The 20,639-nt window shown below is 40.0% G+C and overlaps 1 protein-coding gene and 2 non-coding genes across 3 annotated transcripts in view; 1 reads left to right on the forward strand and 2 right to left on the reverse strand.

Moving 5' to 3' along the window:
* Positions 1-979: 979 nt before the first annotated feature.
* LOC126109832 (putative carbonic anhydrase 3) overlaps positions 980-20,639 on the forward strand; it is a 123,407-nt gene continuing 103,747 nt past the window's right edge. The window contains exon 1 of the mRNA XM_049914892.1: positions 980-1,076. Coding sequence (XP_049770849.1) covers positions 980-1,076 — 97 coding nt within the window. The remainder of the gene's footprint in view (positions 1,077-20,639) is intronic.
* On the reverse strand, positions 15,729-15,802 carry Trnat-agu (transfer RNA threonine (anticodon AGU)). The gene has a single exon. It is a non-coding gene; the product is annotated as a tRNA-Thr (tRNA).
* Trnak-cuu (transfer RNA lysine (anticodon CUU)) lies at positions 15,880-15,952 on the reverse strand. The gene has a single exon. It is a non-coding gene; the product is annotated as a tRNA-Lys (tRNA).

A 20,639-nucleotide genomic window follows, 5' to 3' on the forward strand; every position in this document is an offset into this window, starting at 1 on the left:
AAAGGCACGCGTTTTAGCTCACGCAGGCTGGCGTGAGGTCTGGAACAGGACAAGGAAATTAGACTGTAGAAAAAGGACGTAGCTGTGGAATACTTAACTTTAATCCATAAATGGTGAACATCGCTCTTGATGGTACATGTTTTACAGCATCAATAGTAACTGGTAATGGCGCCTTGCTAGGTCGTAGCAAATGACGTAGCTGAAGGCTATGCTAACTATCGTCTCGGCAAATGAGAGCGTATTTTGACAGTGAACCATCGCTAGCAAAGTCTGTTGAACAACTGGGGCGAGTGCTAGGAAGTCTCTCTAGACCTGCCGTGTGGCGGCGCTCGGTCTGCAATCACTGATAGTGGCGACACGCGGGTCCGACGTATACTAACGGACCGCGGCCGATTTAAAGGCTACCACCTAGCAAGTGTGCTGTCTGGCGGTGACACCACAATCAGTCCCCTAGACTTAGAACTACTTAAACCTAACTAACCTAAGGACACCACACACATCCATGCCCGAGGTAGGATTCGAACCTGCGACCGTAGCAGCCCCGTGGTTCCGGACTGAAGCGCCAAGAACCACAGCGGCCGGCGACGAGGTAGGCTTGGTGCTTATGAATCTACTACAAAACGACAAACTACGGTATGGCTATGTGATGGTTCACCAAGATCAAAGGAAGTGCGATGCGACCGAGTTGAACATCCCAAAGGAGGACTCTTCTGACAGTTTCACATGGCTGTGTGAACGCCTGTGCTTTCTAATGAAGTGGGTATTGGAGGGGGGACACACTATGTAGAACACCTGATGCGCTGAAGCCGCCATCTTGATTTGCTCTATATTTTATTAATCCAGTCTCGAAACTCTTTGAACTCACAGTGTAGTCACGACTGGTCCCTTCTCACGTGACGTTATGTTCCGCCTGTAACTGGAGAAGACGCGTCCCAGACTTTGAAACTGATCCTGTATGTTTCAGGTGCTGCAGACAGCCATGCGGGCCCAGGGTGTCGCAGTGAGGCTGCAGCTGCTGCTGCTGGCGCTCCTGACGCAGTCGGCGGTGCGTATCCTGTCCGACAGCAGCTGCGCCGGTAAGTAGGCCACTCCCCATACTCTCTCTCCCGGCAGTGTCAACTCAAGAGTTGCGCAGGAGGCACACCACCGCCGTGTTTGCGCTGGAGAAACAACGAGGGCACGGAGGGAGATAGTAACAGCGCCCAGTTCACGGGCATACGAGGCGAATCAAAAGTCCTTGGACACCTTCTTAAGTTGGAAGATTAAAGACAAAATTGAAATGTGATCATGGGAACATAGGTCTGATGTGGGGCCGCAACTTTTGGAGTGAATGTCATTCATGGACGCCATCTTGAAATCCGCCATTTTGGATTCAAGTCATTATTTTTACATGGGAGGGGGTGTATGACACATCAAATAACACTCATTTGAGCACTGGAATTTAGTGGTGTAATTTGTTTTTGTCGTCTTGTACAGTTTAGAGGTTATTAATGTTCAAAGTTGGGAAATTACCTTCATACCGACTGGTACAACACATGTTCTACGTGTTGTCCATCCTGTGCAATGCACAACTGCAGTCGCCGCAACCACATTAATCACTTGTAAACCGTACAAGATATACAAGCCGGCCTGTGTGGCCGAGCGGTTCTAGGCGCTACAGTCTGGAACCGCGCGACCGCTACGGTTGCAGGTTCGAATCCTGCCTCGGGCATGGATGTGTGTGATGTCCGTAGGTTAGTTAGGTTTAAATACTTCTAAGTTCTAGGGAACTGATGACCTCAGAAGTTAAGTCCCATAGTGCACAGAGCCATTTGAACCATTTTGAAGATAGACAAAAACAAATTACACCACTAAATTCCAGAGCTCAAGCGAGTGTTGTTTGATATGTCATACACCCCCCTCCCCATGTAAAAATAATGACTTGAATCCAAAATGGCGGATTTCAGGATAGCGGCCATGAATGACATTCACTCCAAAAGTTGCGGCCCCACGTCAAACCTATGTTCCCATCATCACATTTCAATTTTCCCTTTAATCTTCCAACTTATGAAGATGTCCAAGGACTTTTGACTCGCCCTGTATTTACATTCTAATGACCTTGACAAAACCTGAGGTGATTTGTGATAAATGACTCGCAAAAATAGCATTTTACAACAGTTTTCGGATTAAAAGCCTGTAATACAGCAATTGAGGCTCATTATACAGCATGGTTCGAAATTCATGTTACCCACTTCTAGAGATCAAGTTTTACGTAGGGACCCATGTCTGCAAACATCATCCAACGAGGGTACCGAGCGTGTGTTGGAGGCGCCGGCGCCTCTAGACCAGGTGTCACCAAACTTTTTAGTCCGCGGGCCACATTGACTCCTCCAAGAAGTCATAAGGGCAGTGGGATTAAAGCACCCTAGCACTCCATGGTCACCGTAATGTAAGGCTAAGGGAGGATGAAATCACCAAAATCTAAGGTTGTGGGAATAGCTAGCACTGAAACGAACTACGATTTTTATTTAATTCCATAATTTTGATTGGTGGACGTACCTGACCGAAATTCTGGGGTATTTTATTCTCGCGAATTTCACCGACAAAGTATGTCACTGGATATTCTTCACGAAAGCGTCCTGCAAAGTTAACGAAGTCTCAAAATCATTGTTAGCACCAGTATTACTGCAAGACGTAACAGAGGTAGAGTATGTCAACGCTATGTTATTTCAAGCGGCGCAACAATAATTTTATTTATGTAGTCTTGTAACGAGTAGCAGAGCCAGAGCATATATTTGATAGTTCTGTTGCGTGATTGTGTCTATGTTTCGAGTGTCTCACGAGTTTTTTTAGTGTTTTTGCGGTGTACTAGTAGGTGAGACGACAAGTGTAGGACAATTCAAAGTTTGAATTCGAAGAGAAAAGGAAAATCTGAAACTCGAAATACGTATAGCACGATTTGAGTATTTTTCACTATTTTTTAGTGGAACTACAGTGTAAGTGTGAGTATTTTAGTTAGTAATTAAAGTACCTTAAAAATAAATTCATTGCATTTTGTTTAGACAGCTACTCCCTACTTTTATTAGTATTAAATAGCACAGTTTTATTTTCAGGTTATAATCTTTTGTGAAGTTCTGTACAAATATGGAAAAGAAACGAAAGGTTGACAGCGAATGTAGAATTTTTAAAGTGCAGTCGGGATGTCAGTATTTCGTGGTGGAGTCAAGGAACAAACCAATGTGTATTATTTGCAATGAAGCAATATCAGTCTTCAAAGAATACAATATAAAACGTCATTATGAGACTAAGCACTCTCAGAATTACTCCAAGTTTACAGGATGCGAACGATTAGAAATGTATGAGTCTCTGAAACGCCAGCTAATCATCCAGCAGTCGCTGTTTAAGAAAGTAAATGCTGAAGAACATGCAGCAACTCGTGCTAGTTTTCGTGTGGCTCATTTAGTAGCGAAACAGCGTAAGCCATTTACCGACGGTGAATTAATTAAGAACTGCATTATTGCAACAGCAGAAGAAATGTGTCCAGAAAAAGTTAATTTATGTAAAAACATAAGTTTGTCGGCAAACACTGTGGTCGAATAATATATGACATTGCACAAAATATATCAGCACAACTGCGTGACTAAAATCAAGACTTAGACTGGTTCTCTTTAGCCGTGGATGAATCAACAGATGTATCAGATACTGCTCAAGTATTACTTTTTATTCGAGGGATTGACAAAAATTATGAAGTGTATGAAGAGCTCCTTCACGTTCACAGTATTCACGGGACGATCACTGGCGAAGATATTTTTAAACGAGTTGAAAGGGCAGTTCAGAAAAACAATCTTCAGTGGAATAAATTAAAATGTATTACAACTGATGGTGGCAAAAACATGTGTGGGAAAAATAAAGGTGTTGTTGCTCTCCTTTCTAAGGCCGTAGAAAATGACGGTGGCTCAAAACCATTAGTAGTGCAATGTATTATTCACCAACAGTCTTTGTGTGGAAAACATTTAGATACGTCAGAAGTTTTAAAGCCAGTCATTTCAGTTGTTAATTATATCAGATCCCATGCACTCAGTCATCGCCAGTGTCTTGAAGATATTGAGGAAAGCGACTTGCCGTATTATACTGCAGTACGCTGGCTTAGCTGCGGTAAAGTTCCGACCAGTTTTTTTGATCTCCGAACAGTAATTGAAATTTTTTTGAACGAAAGGAATCGCCCTCTGGCTGAGTTACGGAACGGTGAGTGGTTATGGAAGCTAGCATTTTATACAGACTTAACTAAACATATGAATGACCTTAATTTAAAATTGCAAGGTGAAAACCAGCTTCTACCTATTTTATACACGCATGTTAAGTCCTTTCGATAAAAGATTGCTTTGTTTCAATCTCAGTTGAACAAAGTATGCTTCACGCATTTTAAAACATGCCAAACATTCAGTCAACAAACTGAGAGTGCGTTTCCTGTAACTTTCGCAATTGAAGCTTTGGGCGCTTTAAAAATTAATTTTGAATCACGTTTTTCAGATATCGATCCAAATTCAAACGATATCAAGATATTTCAAAATCCCTTTGACGTCGATATAGAAGCGTTACCCCCAGAACTTCAGTTTGAAATTATTGATTTGCAATGTAGCGACTTTTTTAAAGAAAAACATCCAAAGTCAACATTACTGGAATTTTATAAGTGTCTTCCATCCACACGGTTTCCAAATTTACATTTTTCCGCTTTTGGCACTACTTATTTGTGTGAAAAAACTTTCTCCAAAGTGAAACATGCAAAAAGTATTTACAGATCAAAACTAAGTGATGAGCATTTGAAGTCGCTGATGATTATCTCCACCAGTAAACTTGATCCACAACTGAAGGTAATTATGAAAGGAAGGTTACAGCTACATAAAAGTCCCTAATTATCACTAAGATGTTAAATTTCTTTACGTGAATACTCTAACACTGTGAGTTTTCAAGATATACAGTTATTTTTCTACAACCAATATCACTATGTACACCAGGTATTGTATTTTATTTAAATAGCCTGTAAATAAAAATATTTTATACGATTTACTTGCTATGTATTTTACAACGTAATCAAAAGAAAGTGAAACCTCGCTTAAGAAGCATCTTCCATAATGATCGATTACTAAGGCTAGTCGCCGAAGTGGCGTCCATTTGAAAGACTTGCACCAGACTCGTGAGTAGAATAAAATGCAAAGAATTTTTTTACTTAAAATGTTTTCGCCAAACTAGTCTGTTAACCGTTCTTTTTTTCCCCTATCGCACGGAGAATGGTCTGTCTGTTTATTGTGGATAGCCACAAGTTTAACCATGACCTTCCGCTTTCTAAAGACAGAGCTCCGACAATTTCGCGGTGTATTGGTCGTGATAGGCCTCGAAACTCAGTTGTTGCCAGTATAGGTGCCACCTCAAATATTTTGGGGGCCGGATACCGGGGGTGTCCGGACAGCTAACGCGGGCCGGTTTGCCGGCCCTCGCGGGAGACCCCTGCTCTAGACGTATGTATACGCTGGGGGATTCCGTGACTCAAACTTTCAAGGATGATGGTCAAGGATAAATGCATGAATTTGAGGTAAGAGGCCCTGTACCAGGAACGAACGAGTCGCAAGTTATACGCGAAAACCATTCTGATACCTCTTGACAGTGGTTCTGTTGATGCTAAGATTGTAGGGTAGGCAAATTTCAGAGTTGGTGGTACGGACAAAAACTACAAAAAAGGTCTGGTAAGGAATGGCTCTAACATGCATATCTCAAGAGCGACGTGGGGTTGTTAAGTAGAGGAGATACGTTTCACACCAGCGAAGACGAGTAAGTGTTCCACAAGCCGGCCCGGTTACCCGTGCTGTCTGACGCACGGCTTTCCGGGCGGGAAGGCATGCCGGTCGCCGGCACGAATCCGCCCGGCGGACTAGTGTCGAGATCCGTGTGCCGCAAAGTCTGTGGATGGTGGTTTTCCATCTGCGTCGGCGAATGCGGGCTGGTTCCCCTTATTCCGCCTCAGTTACTCCATGTCGACGACTGCTGCGCAAACGCTGCCTCCACGTACGCGTACACCACCATTACTCTACCACGCAAACACTGGGGCTACACTCGTCTGGTGTGAGACGTTCCCGGGGAGGTGCTGCGGAGGCCCAACCGCACAATAACCCTGGGTTCGGTGTGGGGCGGTGGTGGGGTGAGTGGACTGCTGTAGCCTGTTGTGGGGTTGTTAACCGCTGAGGGCTACGGCCGGGACGAAGCTTCTCCGTCGTTTCTAGGCCCCCAGTTCCATACAGCACAATAGAAGTGTGTCCACAGCTCCTCATGTATGCATTTTAGAGCCCGTGCTTACTGGACATTTTTTTCTTGTGGTGCATACTACTACCTCACAAAGTTGCCTACCCTACAATCTTAGCAAGAACATGTATTCCACTGTCAGAGGTATCAGAATGATTTTCGCTTATAACTTTCGACTCGTTCCTTTGTGGTACAGGGACGCTTACCTCGAACTGATACATTTATCGTTCTCCAACACGTTACAAGGTTTGTAACATCATCAACGAATCACCCTCTATATATATATATATATATATATATATATATATATATATATATATATATATATATATATATATATATATATATACACACATGTATTTACAGGCGCCGGCCCCAATAACTTTGACGCTCTGTAGCGTCGTAGGGTGACGTTTCCGGGCGTCAGTTTCTGTGTATAATTTCATCTACGAAATCTCTTCTACAACCTCTAGAACTGTGTGACATGATTTGTAGAACATCCTGTGTAATTGTATAAAATTTTATTATACAATTGAAAACTTAATAAATGGATAACATTTTAAAAATTCAGAACTACAGAAATCATTAAGATGTTCAACTACGTTTATTAACATCGTTATGAGCAATTACGTTATTAAAAAAAAAAAAAAAATTAGTTGTGTCCTGCCCACTCGTCTAATATCGGGTGCCTAGGAAACCTGCTTTCTCACATCGTTAGACAACAATTCAAGCAAATCGTATTAATGGATTTTTATTATAGTAAAATAAATGACAATACTTTGACAGTTTACAACGGTGTCGGAAGTAAATGGCGACATACAAATATGAAGTCTCTTCAGTATATACAATTCCAATACAGTGAAACAACACATTTCATAAATCGCTGCTGTCGAGTTCGTTGCCTGCCTAGACTTCAACTGGTCCGCTACCAGCTGATCTGCCTCACTTAAGAAACAGGACTAAAGCAGTTGCTGCAGAACTATTACTCCAGACACACTGATCAATGTCTGGGAAGAACTCGCCTATCGACCTGATGTGGGCCGTCTGACGAATGGTGCTCATATTGAACACCTATAAGAAAATCTATTTGAGTTGCTCTTTCTTTTGATGTATAATCTGTAATTATATGTTGAATGTAATAAATACTGGAACACCTTTAAAACATGTTGTGTACACAGTTCAGCGTAGTCAGCGCGTACACAACTTCCCCACTAGAGCGCGCCCCGCTCAGCACAACAGCGCAGGCGCAGCGCTCGTCCGTCTCCACACTACGAGATGGCGCTGCCTTAGAGACGGACCAAATTCTGCTTCCGCCGATCCGCGTATTAATATGTAACACAGCCAATGAGATTGCTGCTAACGTAGAACCTTTTCTGCTCGCGGATCACACTCACGCAGTGATGCCTGAACACGCGAGGTATTATAACGAGTGTACAGACCTCCGATTAGTCAGTCTGCATCAGTCTGTACCAGTCTGTACGAGTCTGCATTAGTCTGTACCAGTCTGCATTAGTCTGTACCGGTCTGCATTAGTCTATAGTCAAGTTTCAGTCTGCACCTAATAAGATTACCATATCCCTGTATGTAGCCATGAAGAGAAATGAACAGACACATTGTCAAGTATCAGAGATATGTGAGAATAAGATTAACGTACCAAGACCAAAGGAACTTCAGACTGTCAATTGTAAACAGCATCCAGAATCAAGTTACGTAATGTCTATATTTTTTATTATTTTAATAAATGTGTGTGAAAATTAATCAAGTTCTGTTTAAAGTTGGTCACCGTCAATCTGCTACTCTAAGCGTGCAAGTGGCATTTCTATCGTCTGACCTAATGGCAGAAGATAAACACACCACGATAAGACCACGAGACATATTGCTGACACTCGCCTACTTTGCTAGGGCGACAAGTCAAATAATCTGATGGTGTGTGTACCAAAGGTCTTACAGTACGCACACCACAAACTACGATACTGATTTTGAAACGCACCTTACTTTCCCAAACAATCAGCCGTTAAATGATAGTTTCCGCTAATCATAATGCTTCATTCTTTTGTCTTGTACTTTCTACTAATGAACACCATTATAATATTTTTATAACCTAGTTGTCTGAAAAGTTACTTTCAATACAGAGTGAAGCCAAAAGTTACGACTAAAATGCTCACGATCGTCGCTTCAGCTAGTAAGATGTCACGAATCACTAAGCTATACTTTGGGCGCTCTGGATCTTAATAAATCTTTTGCGTTGACCAAAATATCACCTTAACCAATAATATTAGCCGAAAATCTTTTCCCCAGGAGGAAAACCCGCGTACGGTGACAGGAAGTAAAGACATTTATGGGCACCTGTTTCAATGAAATGAACTGAATGAGGAAGAAATTAAATTTCCACGACAGCGAACACATTTCAAAACTCCGAAATTCTGTTAAATATAACCTGGAAAGCCGTTGCGATTTTGCCAACCCAACCGTCGTGTTTGACCGAGTGTCACTGAGCGTTTAACGCTAGGGAACGTAATGTCTGAGAGGCGAATGCTGACTCAATTCACACCTGCTGACCCCGCATCAGCTGAGCATTGGAAAATTCAGCCGAATAAGGACATACAAAGTAATTACGTCTACCTTCTTTTAAGATTATAAGGGGCCCAAACCACAGTTTCAAAATAAACATGTTTTTAGGGTTCCATACCGCAATCGGCACAAACGGAAGCTTTCTATGATCACTTTGTGTCCGTCTGTCTGTCGGACTGTTAATAACCCTTTTTCTCAGGAACGTAAGATCTATGAAGTTGAAACTGTCACATAGTAAGATCTATGGACCACTGACGATTTAGAAAAATTTAAGCATCTACCTCAATACAATCAAAAAATACGATCACGAGTCATGTATTTTGACACTTGCAAACTTACTCATCTAAGTCCCTTGGCCTAGAATGATGAAATTTGGAAAGAAGTAAGGTTTAGTACAGATACGGGAAAAAATCCGGTGCAAAACTATGCTTAGCGACAACGGTAGATCTTTGGAAATACAAAATCTGAAAATGCTCTTTGTGATCCAGTGCAACTCTGCAGAAACTGACGACTGACAGGGCGTGTTAACTAATTTGGGATGCAGTACTTTCAATAAGTGGTGTGCAGTAGGTAAAAATCGCGTTTTCTTCTCGCACTGTATTTATTTCTCCCAGACGCGTTTTGCCTTTTTTACTTTTAAGGTTGTATCAGTGGAATCTAGAATGATACAGTTTTGTTTTTATGTGTGTTATTTGTGGATTATAAAACAGTTCAAGTCTCATTTTTTATGTAAATAAGTGATTACTCACAGTTCTTCGTATTTTTGCTTGGCGCCTCTTGTCTGACCACACGCTGGAGCGTCGCACTACAGCTCTGTTCACGAAACATAACCATGTTTTTATGTTCCGAACTTTTTTCTTTCCATTTCTCATCTTGTTTGCCCTTATTGGAATGATGCACTATCAACCACTAATTATAGATATTTGATCGAAAAATGTGATTTCAAGACGTAACCTCTGTCATGTTTATTTAAACAAACATGACAGAAATTGGTAGACATTATTTTTCAGCGCATACTTCGCTAAGTTGGCAACATGTACCTAAAGAAACCAAACAGTAGTTACGTCTTAAAATCACAGTTTTCGATCAAATATCTAAAATTGGTGACAGAAGACTGATAGTGCATCACTACAATAAGGGCAAACGAAATGACAATAGACAACGAAAAAAGGTCGGAACATAAAAGTATGCTTAGAGCTGCAGTGCGGCCGCCAGCAGGTGACCAGATGAGAGGAAATGCAAATGTCAACAAAAAACACGAAGAGCTGTAAGTAAGCCCTTATTTACATATAAAATGAGATGTGAAGTATTTCTTAAACTACAAATAACACACATCAAAACAAAATTGTATCATTCTAGATCCCATTGATGACGCTTTAAAGTGAAAAAGGCGAAACGCGTCTGGGAGAGATAAAATAGAGTGCAACAAATATTTCTGTGCTTTCTGCGGAGGATGAGCAAACAAACATGGTTTTGTTGTTTAGCTAGTTGTTATTGTTTTCACAGTACTTGATGTTTTTTTCCAGACACATGCAGACATTGTTAAAATAAGTCCTAGTAAGTCTTAAAGACTTGGTCAGAAGCGAATTTTGTATTAAATGTTTTTAAATAAACGTATGTTGTTGTTGTTGTGGTCTTCAGTCCTGAGACTGGTTTGATGCAGCTCTCCATGCTACTCTATCCTGTGCAAGCTCCTTCATCTCCCAGTATCTACTGCAACCTACATCCTTCTGAATCTGCTTAGTGTATTCATCTCTTGGTCTCCCTCTACGATTTTTACCCTCCACACTGCCCTCCAATGCTAAATTTGTGATCCCTTGATGCCTCAAAACATGTCCTACCAACCGATCCCTTCTTCTAGTCAAGTTGTGCCACAAACTTCTCTTCTCCCCAATCCTATTCAATACCTCCTCATTAGTTACGTGATCTACCCACCTTATCTTCAGCATTCTTCTGTAGCACCACATTCGAAAGCTTCTATTCTCTTCTTGTCCAAACTAGTTATCGTCCATGTTTCACTTCCATACATGGCTACACTCCATACAAATACTTTCAGAAACGACTTCCTGACACTTAAATCTATACTTGATGTTAACAAAGTCCTCTTCTTGAGAAACGCTTTCCTTGCCATTGCCAGTCTACATTTTATATCCTCTCTACTTCGACCATCATCGGTTATTTTACTCCCTAAATAGCAAAAGTCCTTTACTACTTTAAGTTTCTCATTTCCTAATCTAATATTAAGTCATATTTTATTTTTATGGTCATATTCATCTAAGTTTTAAACAAATATGTTTTTAAATAAACGTATATAAAGTCATATTTTATTTTTAAGGTCATATTCATCTAAGGTTTAGGTCATAAATGCTTGCATATTTCGCTGTTTTTTTATTTCATTAGGACGAATTACCCAGTACTTCAGTCCCTTTAAACACATAATCATCATCATCAATTCATGTCATTAGAAACCGGGCCCTAATGATGGAGAAGTAGCCCACATGCAGTACTTTCGCATCGTTTGAATGTTGTCGCTTTACTGTGTGTTGTGTCACAGTCTAATATATACAGTCGCGGCACTCACTGCTGTGAAAGTTGTTACCATTTGACAGTTCAAGCGACACTAGCGCCCCTAGCGGCCAGAAAGCTCGCCTTCCTCTGACGGCAGATGCGACGTAAAAATAATGTTTGTTTTTAATTAGTCTTGTACGTAATTTACAAATTAGTTAGTATATTTTTGCGTCACAAGTGTTAGGAGAACAGCAAGTGACATAAAAAATCGTGAAATATAAGTAAACAGAGCACAAACTATTGAATGAAGTGAAATAAGCTGCAACATATTCTTGAAGAAATAATTAAGAAGTAGCATACAGTCGCACTTATTCCACTGAAAGTAAGAGAATACACACTGTATATCCCACATATAAAGTATATAGATGCTCTTCCTTGTGTAAAAATGAAGCGACACATCTCTTTTCATTACGTTCTGCTTTGCAGGAAGCCTGCTTACAAAAATACAATTTCCATCTTATTCTTTGTGGTATCAGGTTATCTCAATAAAAAAGCATGAATGTTTTAAAACTTTATTATATCCCATTGATACATTTAACGAAAATAAAATTAAATGAATTAGCCAGTCCTAACACTTTAGCAACCCAAATGAACCAGCTTCATCACTTTTTTATTTCTTCTCTTGCTCCTACAGACTAAGTCTTGATTCCTGAATTTAATAATATAAACAGTCTTATTAACAGCACCTTGGTTTCAGCACAGCACCCAGGTGGAAAATTGGGATGTCCATCAACATGTTCACAAAGGAAGCACCACAATTACTTATGTGAGCATATTCATCAAAAGTGGAAGTCATCTTAGTCTCACGATGAGTTAAAAATTCTTTGACATCTTCTGTACAAATAAATAGGCTTCTAAAGTTGCATTCATAACGTTTAAAATGACAAACTTTGTCATTTGCATCTAAGTCTTGGCTGCCATCTACAAGTACTGTCCTACATTTGTAACAGTTATGAATTGGAAGCAGTTTCTTTAATACATAACCAAACACATATCTCATGCTGTTTGCTTCTCCGAGGTCTGTTTGGACTTCCACATTTAGTAGTCTGATCACTGAACTCTTGTCACTGATGTCCAACAGAGGTGAAACAAGTAATTTGGGCGCTGCTTTCTTGTCCACTATTGTCTGACCGCAGTTGATCCGCTCACAATTGGAGGTAGCTACACTGTGTGTGTTCATTAATTTGCTTAAAGCACAATTATTGAATGCAGCACAAAACTGTCGTGGTGATGGGTTGCTACAAAAACAACCTTTATGCTTTATCGCTGAGATAACGTTTTCCAGTGGATCTTGATTAATTTTGCGTGTTAATAAATATAACTTGGTTCCATCCAAACCATCATCAACAAACACGTTCAAAGCGCTTATGTTACCTAGAAGTCCTAGATGAAAAATCTTTCCCATCAACATCTACAAATTTCCGTGACTGTATCCTTGGCTTCAGTGTCTTTAATATTTCTAAATGTCTTGAGGCACTTGTAATGCAGTTTCTTAAGGATACAGGCCCTTTAACACTAATGCATCAAATATGCCAAAAATATCATTTGCTTTTTGGCAATAATCTGCAGTAGCAGTAGCAGATGATATGGTGCCACAAGTAACAATTGTTTCAATGCCGTCTGCTACTGTATGACTCAACACACGAACTGCAGTGCTAACCTTCATTTTTGAAAATGCTGGCAGTTGGACAGCTCTTTTAGTGAGCTTGGGGGCCAACTCGTACTTCCTTTCACAATCACTTGAGTACAACTGACAAATGTCCTTCCATGAAGCAGTGCCAATCCATCCTTCATCTGTTGTGTGGATAATGTTATACCTGAATAAATTATTATGTAGGCTTTTTATCAAGTGTGGGGTGTCATAAAAAAAGTAGATCTTACTCCCTTCATGTACTAGGCATGGATTAACTGGTGTGATAACCCAGTCTGTGCCTCCACTCCACAAAATTCGAGCCTTGGTCAGTCACACATGTTTTTACAACCAAACCAATCACTGTGAGTTTTTTAACAACTTCAAAAATATGCGCGTCAGATGGGTGGCTCGTACTGGTCCTTTGGAGAAATAATATACTAATGCCTGTTTAAAATTTGAGAAGATGCCGTTAATCGTTATAACTAATGCAGTATTGGCAACCACAGATGTACGTATGAAACCCATGTCTTCAAATCCAATAACACAATCCCTAGAGCCGTCATATATTTTCCATTAGTGACATCTCATCCATAGGCAAATTAAGAATTATATCAGTTTCTGGTAACTGCTGAACTTTCTGCTTTAAAAGATGAAATATGTTATTATTTACCGCACAGTTTAATTGTATATCTTCCACATCCCTTTGTAAGGTATGTACTGATGGAAGGCTAAAACAGTGTGATAAAAAACTGTATGCCTGAGTACTATAATACAACAAATTAAGTGCAAATAATTCAGTTTCATCTTTCCATCTCGCACCACGTTTTCCATTCAATGGTATACTGATTTGGCTTATCAATAAATCGAGAGCATCTTTTTTCAAGTACTTGGAAGCAATACTTTTTAAAATGAGCTTGTCCTTTTGTACTTGTGTCCTGTGACGCTGCGGTTGAAGTTTATTCTTACGATGGGCACTTTCCTTGTCATGTAGTAATTTTGTACGAAGTCTAACGATTTGCACGTTTTTATATTTCACACGATTTTCCAACACGCGAATAATTTCACGAAATCTAAGCGTTTCATCTTCAAAAGATGTCTGTGTTGCAGATTCCGTTGTTAGTGATTTTATATATGTCTCTCGTGTAGGAACACTTGTGGTAGCTGTTTCTTCTGTGTCAGGAGACAGTTTTATTGTTTTTGCAGTAACACTTTCACGTTTGTATGGCAATTTTCTCTTCATCGTCGCTAGTTGTGGCTTATTCGGCACGTCAAATAACGTAGGAACTGCATTCCATACTAATGTCTTCTTTTCCGCGCTCATGAACCGGTTTGACTCGAAATGTAATAACTTCACGTTATTGTGCAAATGACATCTTTTTGCAGCAGGTCCTGTCTTCTACTATTTATTAACCATTTCTTGATCCTAAAAAAGAAAAACAAATTTAGTAATTCAATACAGTTCAGAAAAAAATCGTAAATAAAGAGCGCTCTAATGTGATGTTTCATACCTCTCAGGGTCCTTAGGAAACCTGAAAAATGACAAATGACAAATGTGGTGTCGTCTTCCTATTATTACTGCAGCTGATTGCGCTACATACGCTGCCTTTCGTAAAAACCATGTTAAAAATGAATATAAACGATACTGTTTACATTTACTGAGTACCGTATTCAGCAGCGTAGCTTGTACACCGCTTGGGGCGCTGTTGTCGCGGTGTAAAACAAAAATCAGCGAGACTGTCGCGACTGTATATATTAGACTGTGGTTGTGTGTTGTACGTTCCAATTGTTGCATGTTACAGCCTTCTTCACTGTTGTGCCGATGTTTGCACAACAAAGGTAAATGGGGCAACAAGCATAGTAAGTGGTAATTATATTATTACGTTAGAGCGAACCTCCGCAGACCGTAGGTCCCTTACACCAAGACACTCGGAATGGGTCCTTGAACCACCTTTTGTCGGTGGAGTTCTGGTTCACTCCGTATTATAAAAATGCCTTCTAACAAAGGCAAGTGAAATGGGCTATTCATGTAAACATTTACTCATAGGGAAAATAGTACTTAATTTTTAAAATACTGTCCAGTGAAATTGTTAGTTGGTGAGTATGTTAATCGACTACTTTTGAGTACTAGATACATTTCTAGACTCATCGAAATACTCTGTATCTAAATGAGAATACCGTAATTGGCTGTTTTCCTCGGGTCCACCGAGATTATGTTTAGTGTTAGCTTACAACTTGCGGGTCTAGTTTGGCACTCATGGACCGCTTGCCGTCTAGTCCACTTCTAGTGCACGTCTGCCTTACCTACACCACTAGTTACAGATTTTATTTTCTGGTTTTCTCGTGTATAGCTCACAGTTAATTATATGTGGGATTTTTTTTTATCTAATATTTACGATTGAAGAGTTGCAAGCTTTATATATTCCGCAGTTAACTGCAGGTTTCAGTTCCACCAACCAGAGCAATGGTCTGTAAAGATTGTTAGTGCCACTCTCTCGTCCTGATCTCTTCTGTGTAACGTATGTAAGTTGGTGCATCTGTGTGTAGTCATTTTTAATTTAGTTTCCTAGGATTTTAATGTCCTTTTTTTTGTATCTTCACAGATCATCAAGGTTGGGAAAATATTCTTTTTTGTCATTAATGTACCAGAACTTACACCTCTTTAATAAAAACGTTACAACCTATGAGGCACCGGAGGGATTCGAACCCTCGATCTCCTGTTTACTAGACAGGCGCTTTAACCAACTAAGCCACGGCGCCGCACATGGATCCGAACTTCCTGCACAGCAGACAGTTAAAATCGATACGCTATCGTGTTTTCATACATTAAAAATTTTCGCCCAACGTGGGGCTCGAACCCACGACCCTGAGATTAAGAGTCTCATGCTCTACCGACTGAGCTAGCCGGGCGGCTGGGAGTGCGAATGTTTGTAGCGCATAAGAGTTAATGAGATGCGCAAGTTGTATTTCCAAAGATGAAAGGATGTTGCATGCTAAATTACATGCAGTTGACTGTATAAATTAGGCTCCTCCCAAGGAACGAAAAGAAACATGAGAACGATACATAAACAATTATTAATGGTACAATATCATTTACATCAGCATCTCATAAACGTCGCCTGAAAAATGTATGTACCAAAGATATACTGCCGCCGCATTATCATGTATTTTGTCCTTAAAAACTAACATCACATTCATGTACTGATTATTAAACTCTGCTACTACTCGAAACAGAAGTTACAAAAGTATATGGACAACCGGTACCGTAACACTTCCTGCTGACAACACCCGTTTTAGCTGTCACGATCTATTTATCAACAGAATTAGGCATATATTGTAAAAACCACATCGTACTGCAACTAATGGAATAGTCTTTTAAATCTATACGAAGGTAATGTGATCGAGGAGCCGAATCCAAGATTTCGATTGGAAAAGGGGGGGGGGGGGCGGCAGCTGAACTAATACAAATATTCTATCACTGTACGGCAACCAAAATCTCTAAACTAAGGTGTTTTCTTAATCTACACTCTATTCAAAGACAAGTCGTCGTTCAGCTTTGTTACCGGTACCAAAAATCTCCAAGAATTTTTTTATATATTTACTTCGGAATGCTTACAGGATGCTTCAAGAATCGTTTTATTTGCAAAAATCTCGAAAAGTTCTTGAACGATTAACTCCATATTTTTACACGATGCTCTAAAGGTTCAGATCAACATAGGCTAATATTCATATTATATAAAACATGTAAAATATATAAAGGGGAAACACTGTTGGCAAAATACTCGGAAAAGTTATTGGCCGGTTACTGCAAATTTTTACACGATTTAACATTCAGATGGGCATAACCTATATATTCCTTTAAATAAGAATTTAAAGGTTGTCTGTTGAAATCGGCTGTGAGAAAGAAAATCCTATGATTTGCTGTGCTGTGAAAATGGGTAGTGACGTTTTCTTTCTTCTAGACAGTTTTAACTACAGTAGGAGCGCATTTAAACCATGAAATAATTGTTTTTGTCACTTATATATTCAGTCTCTTTTTATGTAACTTCAAACGAGAATTGTATGCACAACTATATGCTGTTTTGTGTTCATACTAGCAGTTAGTTTCAATAGAAAACAGGAAAGTAGCATTTATGGCTTATTGGCTTATGATGAGAATACTGCTAAGGAGTCTCAATCGTCAGATACTTCGTAATACTCCGCATTTGTAGATTAAAGCTATGCGAAATATTGTCACTGAATTCATTATTTCGGTTCTAGGCGCTTCAGTCTGGAACCGCGTGACCGCTACGGCCGCAGGTTCGATCCTGCCTCGGACATGGATGTGTGTGATGTCCTTACGTCAGTTAGGTTTAAGTAGTTCTGAGTTCTAGCGGACTGATGACCACAGATGTTAAGTCCCATAGTGCTCAGAGCCATTTTTTTGAATTACAAAGATGCAGCAGCAGAAGAGGTCTGTCATATCCCAATACCAATGATCCCAATCCGTTTACCCACTCAGTTTAATTGACTTCAATACCCAACCACAGTTTCGTCGCAGTAACAACAAACGAGGCTCCAGGTCAGACGAGGGGGGGGGGGGGGGGGAAGGTGGAGGAAATAGGTACTGAGAGGGGCGGGAAGTGGTGCAGCAAGGTAGAGGAGAGGAGGAGATGGGTAAAGGAGGGGAGGGGGAGAAAAAAGAGAGGGGGAGGAGATTATAAACCGACAGGAAGACAGAAAAAGATTAGATATCTAATTCCCATACATATTTAGCTATTGTGAAGCATTGCTGGGTTCGCTAGTCTGTAGTAATACCAATTACAACTTTAAGTATGAAAGAATTTTTTTATGAGTGGGGCGAAAATGGATGTAGTTATGAGGGGCAAATGGATGTAGTTATGAAGGGGAGGGGGAGGGGGCGGGACTGCAATCCCACATCCCCCACCTCCCACTAGATTCGATCTATTGTGACTAGGGCAATGCAAGGATTCTTCTTCAACGCTGCAGCAAATGGATTGAACAGAGTATAACGAACAACAGAACTCGTCTCTATAAACCGACAGTACTATGTGACATTTGGACAAAGTGGAACAGAACATTGATAGTAAGAAACAAGTGAATTCAGATTGTGTTTAATGAAATTTTCATAAACAGATAATACTTACGGCCATATTATGCTATTCTATTAGCTGCTGCATGGTGTAGGTTTTGCAGTCTATAACGTAGTTGTCTCGATAAATCAGTGTTTCCCAACCCGGAGCTAATTACCTCATAAGGGGTAACGCGAAATTTTGCAAAGGGTAAAAACAAAAGGGTTCGAACGCGTTTCACTCAGAAGACTAAAAATATTGTTAAAGATTGTTATCATTAGCGTTATTTCTTAAAATTGTAAAGTTACCAGTAATTCATTTTTTCACTTGTTGTCATCTAATGCGGTGGAGGTTACAGCTTGTGAAACGAATGTGTGAAACCGTGTGTATAGGACTTTGTCCAGGACGCGAACTTCGCAGAAGTGACACGGAACTTGATTGCGAGTCGCTACTGGGACCAGGTGCAGCACCTTCGCTCACATTTGTAAATAACATTAAACAGTCACTACGCACAACACAGCTCACGGTTCAATACTATATTCACAATGGCTGGTTATTCTTGCGGCGCACAATACAAACACGTGCGTAGCTAGTGTAGGCAACGACCGTAAACATTTCAGAGCGGCACGAAGTCAGCCGATTTCCACCCACCACAGAGGGGACAGGTAAAAATGCGCGATTGTGCAAAAATGCATTGTGTTCAGATTTGCAAAAACTTTCTTACACCAACAGCAGCAATACTATTTGCTAGAAACTAAAATTGAAATATTTGGAGAAAAATAACAGCCATAAATTTTAGATTCATAAGTACTTGAAATAACTTACACCGTCTTGACATCTAGAATGAAACAATATTCATTTACAGATATCTTCCGCTCTTTACAAATTCCAGCGATCTTTCTTACATTCCATCCCCCTTATAATATTTCATTTTCTAGGAAATCATTTCAATGTACAAATCTCTCTTATCATCAATCCACAAGGGTTCAGAACAACTTTCTCCACAAAAGAAAAAAGAAAAATGGGAAATTAGTAATAATTCTACTGCTCGTATAAAAGGCAAAGAATCATTATATCCCCATAATTACATAGTTGCCGCTTCACATTTAAACCTCTTTGATCCACTTTCACTCATAGATGTCACAGGCATGACAGAGGGCAATGCCATCGTCGATCTCTCTCTCTCTCTCTCTCTCTCTCTCTCTCTCTCTCTCTCTGTCTAGAGCGTGTATTATACATTTCGTTGCGCCATGGAAAATAAAAAAAAATTAACTTGCACCCCCTCATTTTCGCACACAGTTTTAAAAGCGTTTTACTTATATTTAGTTTGTGCACTGCGAGCAATTAACTGTATTTCTTTGGAGACTACCGTATTTACCTGAAAAATGAGACTCGAAATCAAGGGAAAAAAAATTCCCGAATCTAAATCTCGAAATCCAAGGGGAGAGAAAAGTTTTAGACCGCACCTCCAAATCGAAACAAAGTTGGTCCATTGTAACATTAGACACAATTTAGGTCGAATGGATGAAGAGACAGCCAGAGTAGTTTGGTTCGAGTCGTTAAGCTTTACCACGTAATTGCTATGCGTCAGGCCCTCCGTCCGTATTTATGCGAGTACCCTTCATTTTTGACGTGCTTCGTCTGGTTTGAATCGATTGCTTATTTTGCTTTGATCTGGTAAGTGCCGTTCTCTTTGTTATAGGCGTTTGCGTCACTCCAAGCTGAAAGTGCATTATTGTACTGTGTCATGCACTGTTTGTCGCATTCTGATGATGAGTTTACGGCCTGTCAGCTCGCGGCACGGCTTGTTTTGTGCGCACTACTGCCGCTAACAATAAAAAAAAGGAGGAATTGTCTCATTAGCGAAACAATGGCCACTTACACTGCTGCTTTTTTTTTTATAATGATCAACAAGAACCGAATAATAGGCTGCGTATGATAGAAGATGTTCTGAACGAGAGTTTAGCGAAAATTTTTCTCCGTTTGAAAATCTTTGCAGACGCCTCTTTAGTACATTACATTCTGCATTCATCTTAGATTTAAAAATCTAGTCAGTTGCCGCGATTCATTTTTGACTGCATCACTATTCAGCATAAGAATAGTAGAAATATAAACGTGACATGATATGTATATTCTTCCGCGTTTGCTGTTGTCTCACTCTAGTTTCGTAGTTTATTAGGCAGACAGGATTTAAATGAGATAGCAGCAAACACGAAAGAATGCATGCCATAATGTTTACATTCATATTATCCTTATGGTGAAGAGAATACTGCATGTGATTCACGATTCATAAAAGTTCCTATTAGCAACCGTCTCTTGTTACAGGTAGAAAAAAATTCAGAACGTAGAGTTGGCCATATTGACAAACATCCCAAACAGTCTTGCCCGTCGGATTTTAGTAGTAGATTTTTTGTGATGACGTCAAACGTAGAATGTGTTGTTGTCGTCAGTCCGTAGACAGGTTTGATGCAGCTCGCCATGCTTTTCTGTCCTGTGCAATGCAGAGTAGCAACACTTATAAAACA

Source organism: Schistocerca cancellata, chromosome 12, assembly GCF_023864275.1.
Source record: "Schistocerca cancellata isolate TAMUIC-IGC-003103 chromosome 12, iqSchCanc2.1, whole genome shotgun sequence".
NCBI classification, from domain to species: Eukaryota; Metazoa; Arthropoda; class Insecta; order Orthoptera; family Acrididae; genus Schistocerca; species Schistocerca cancellata.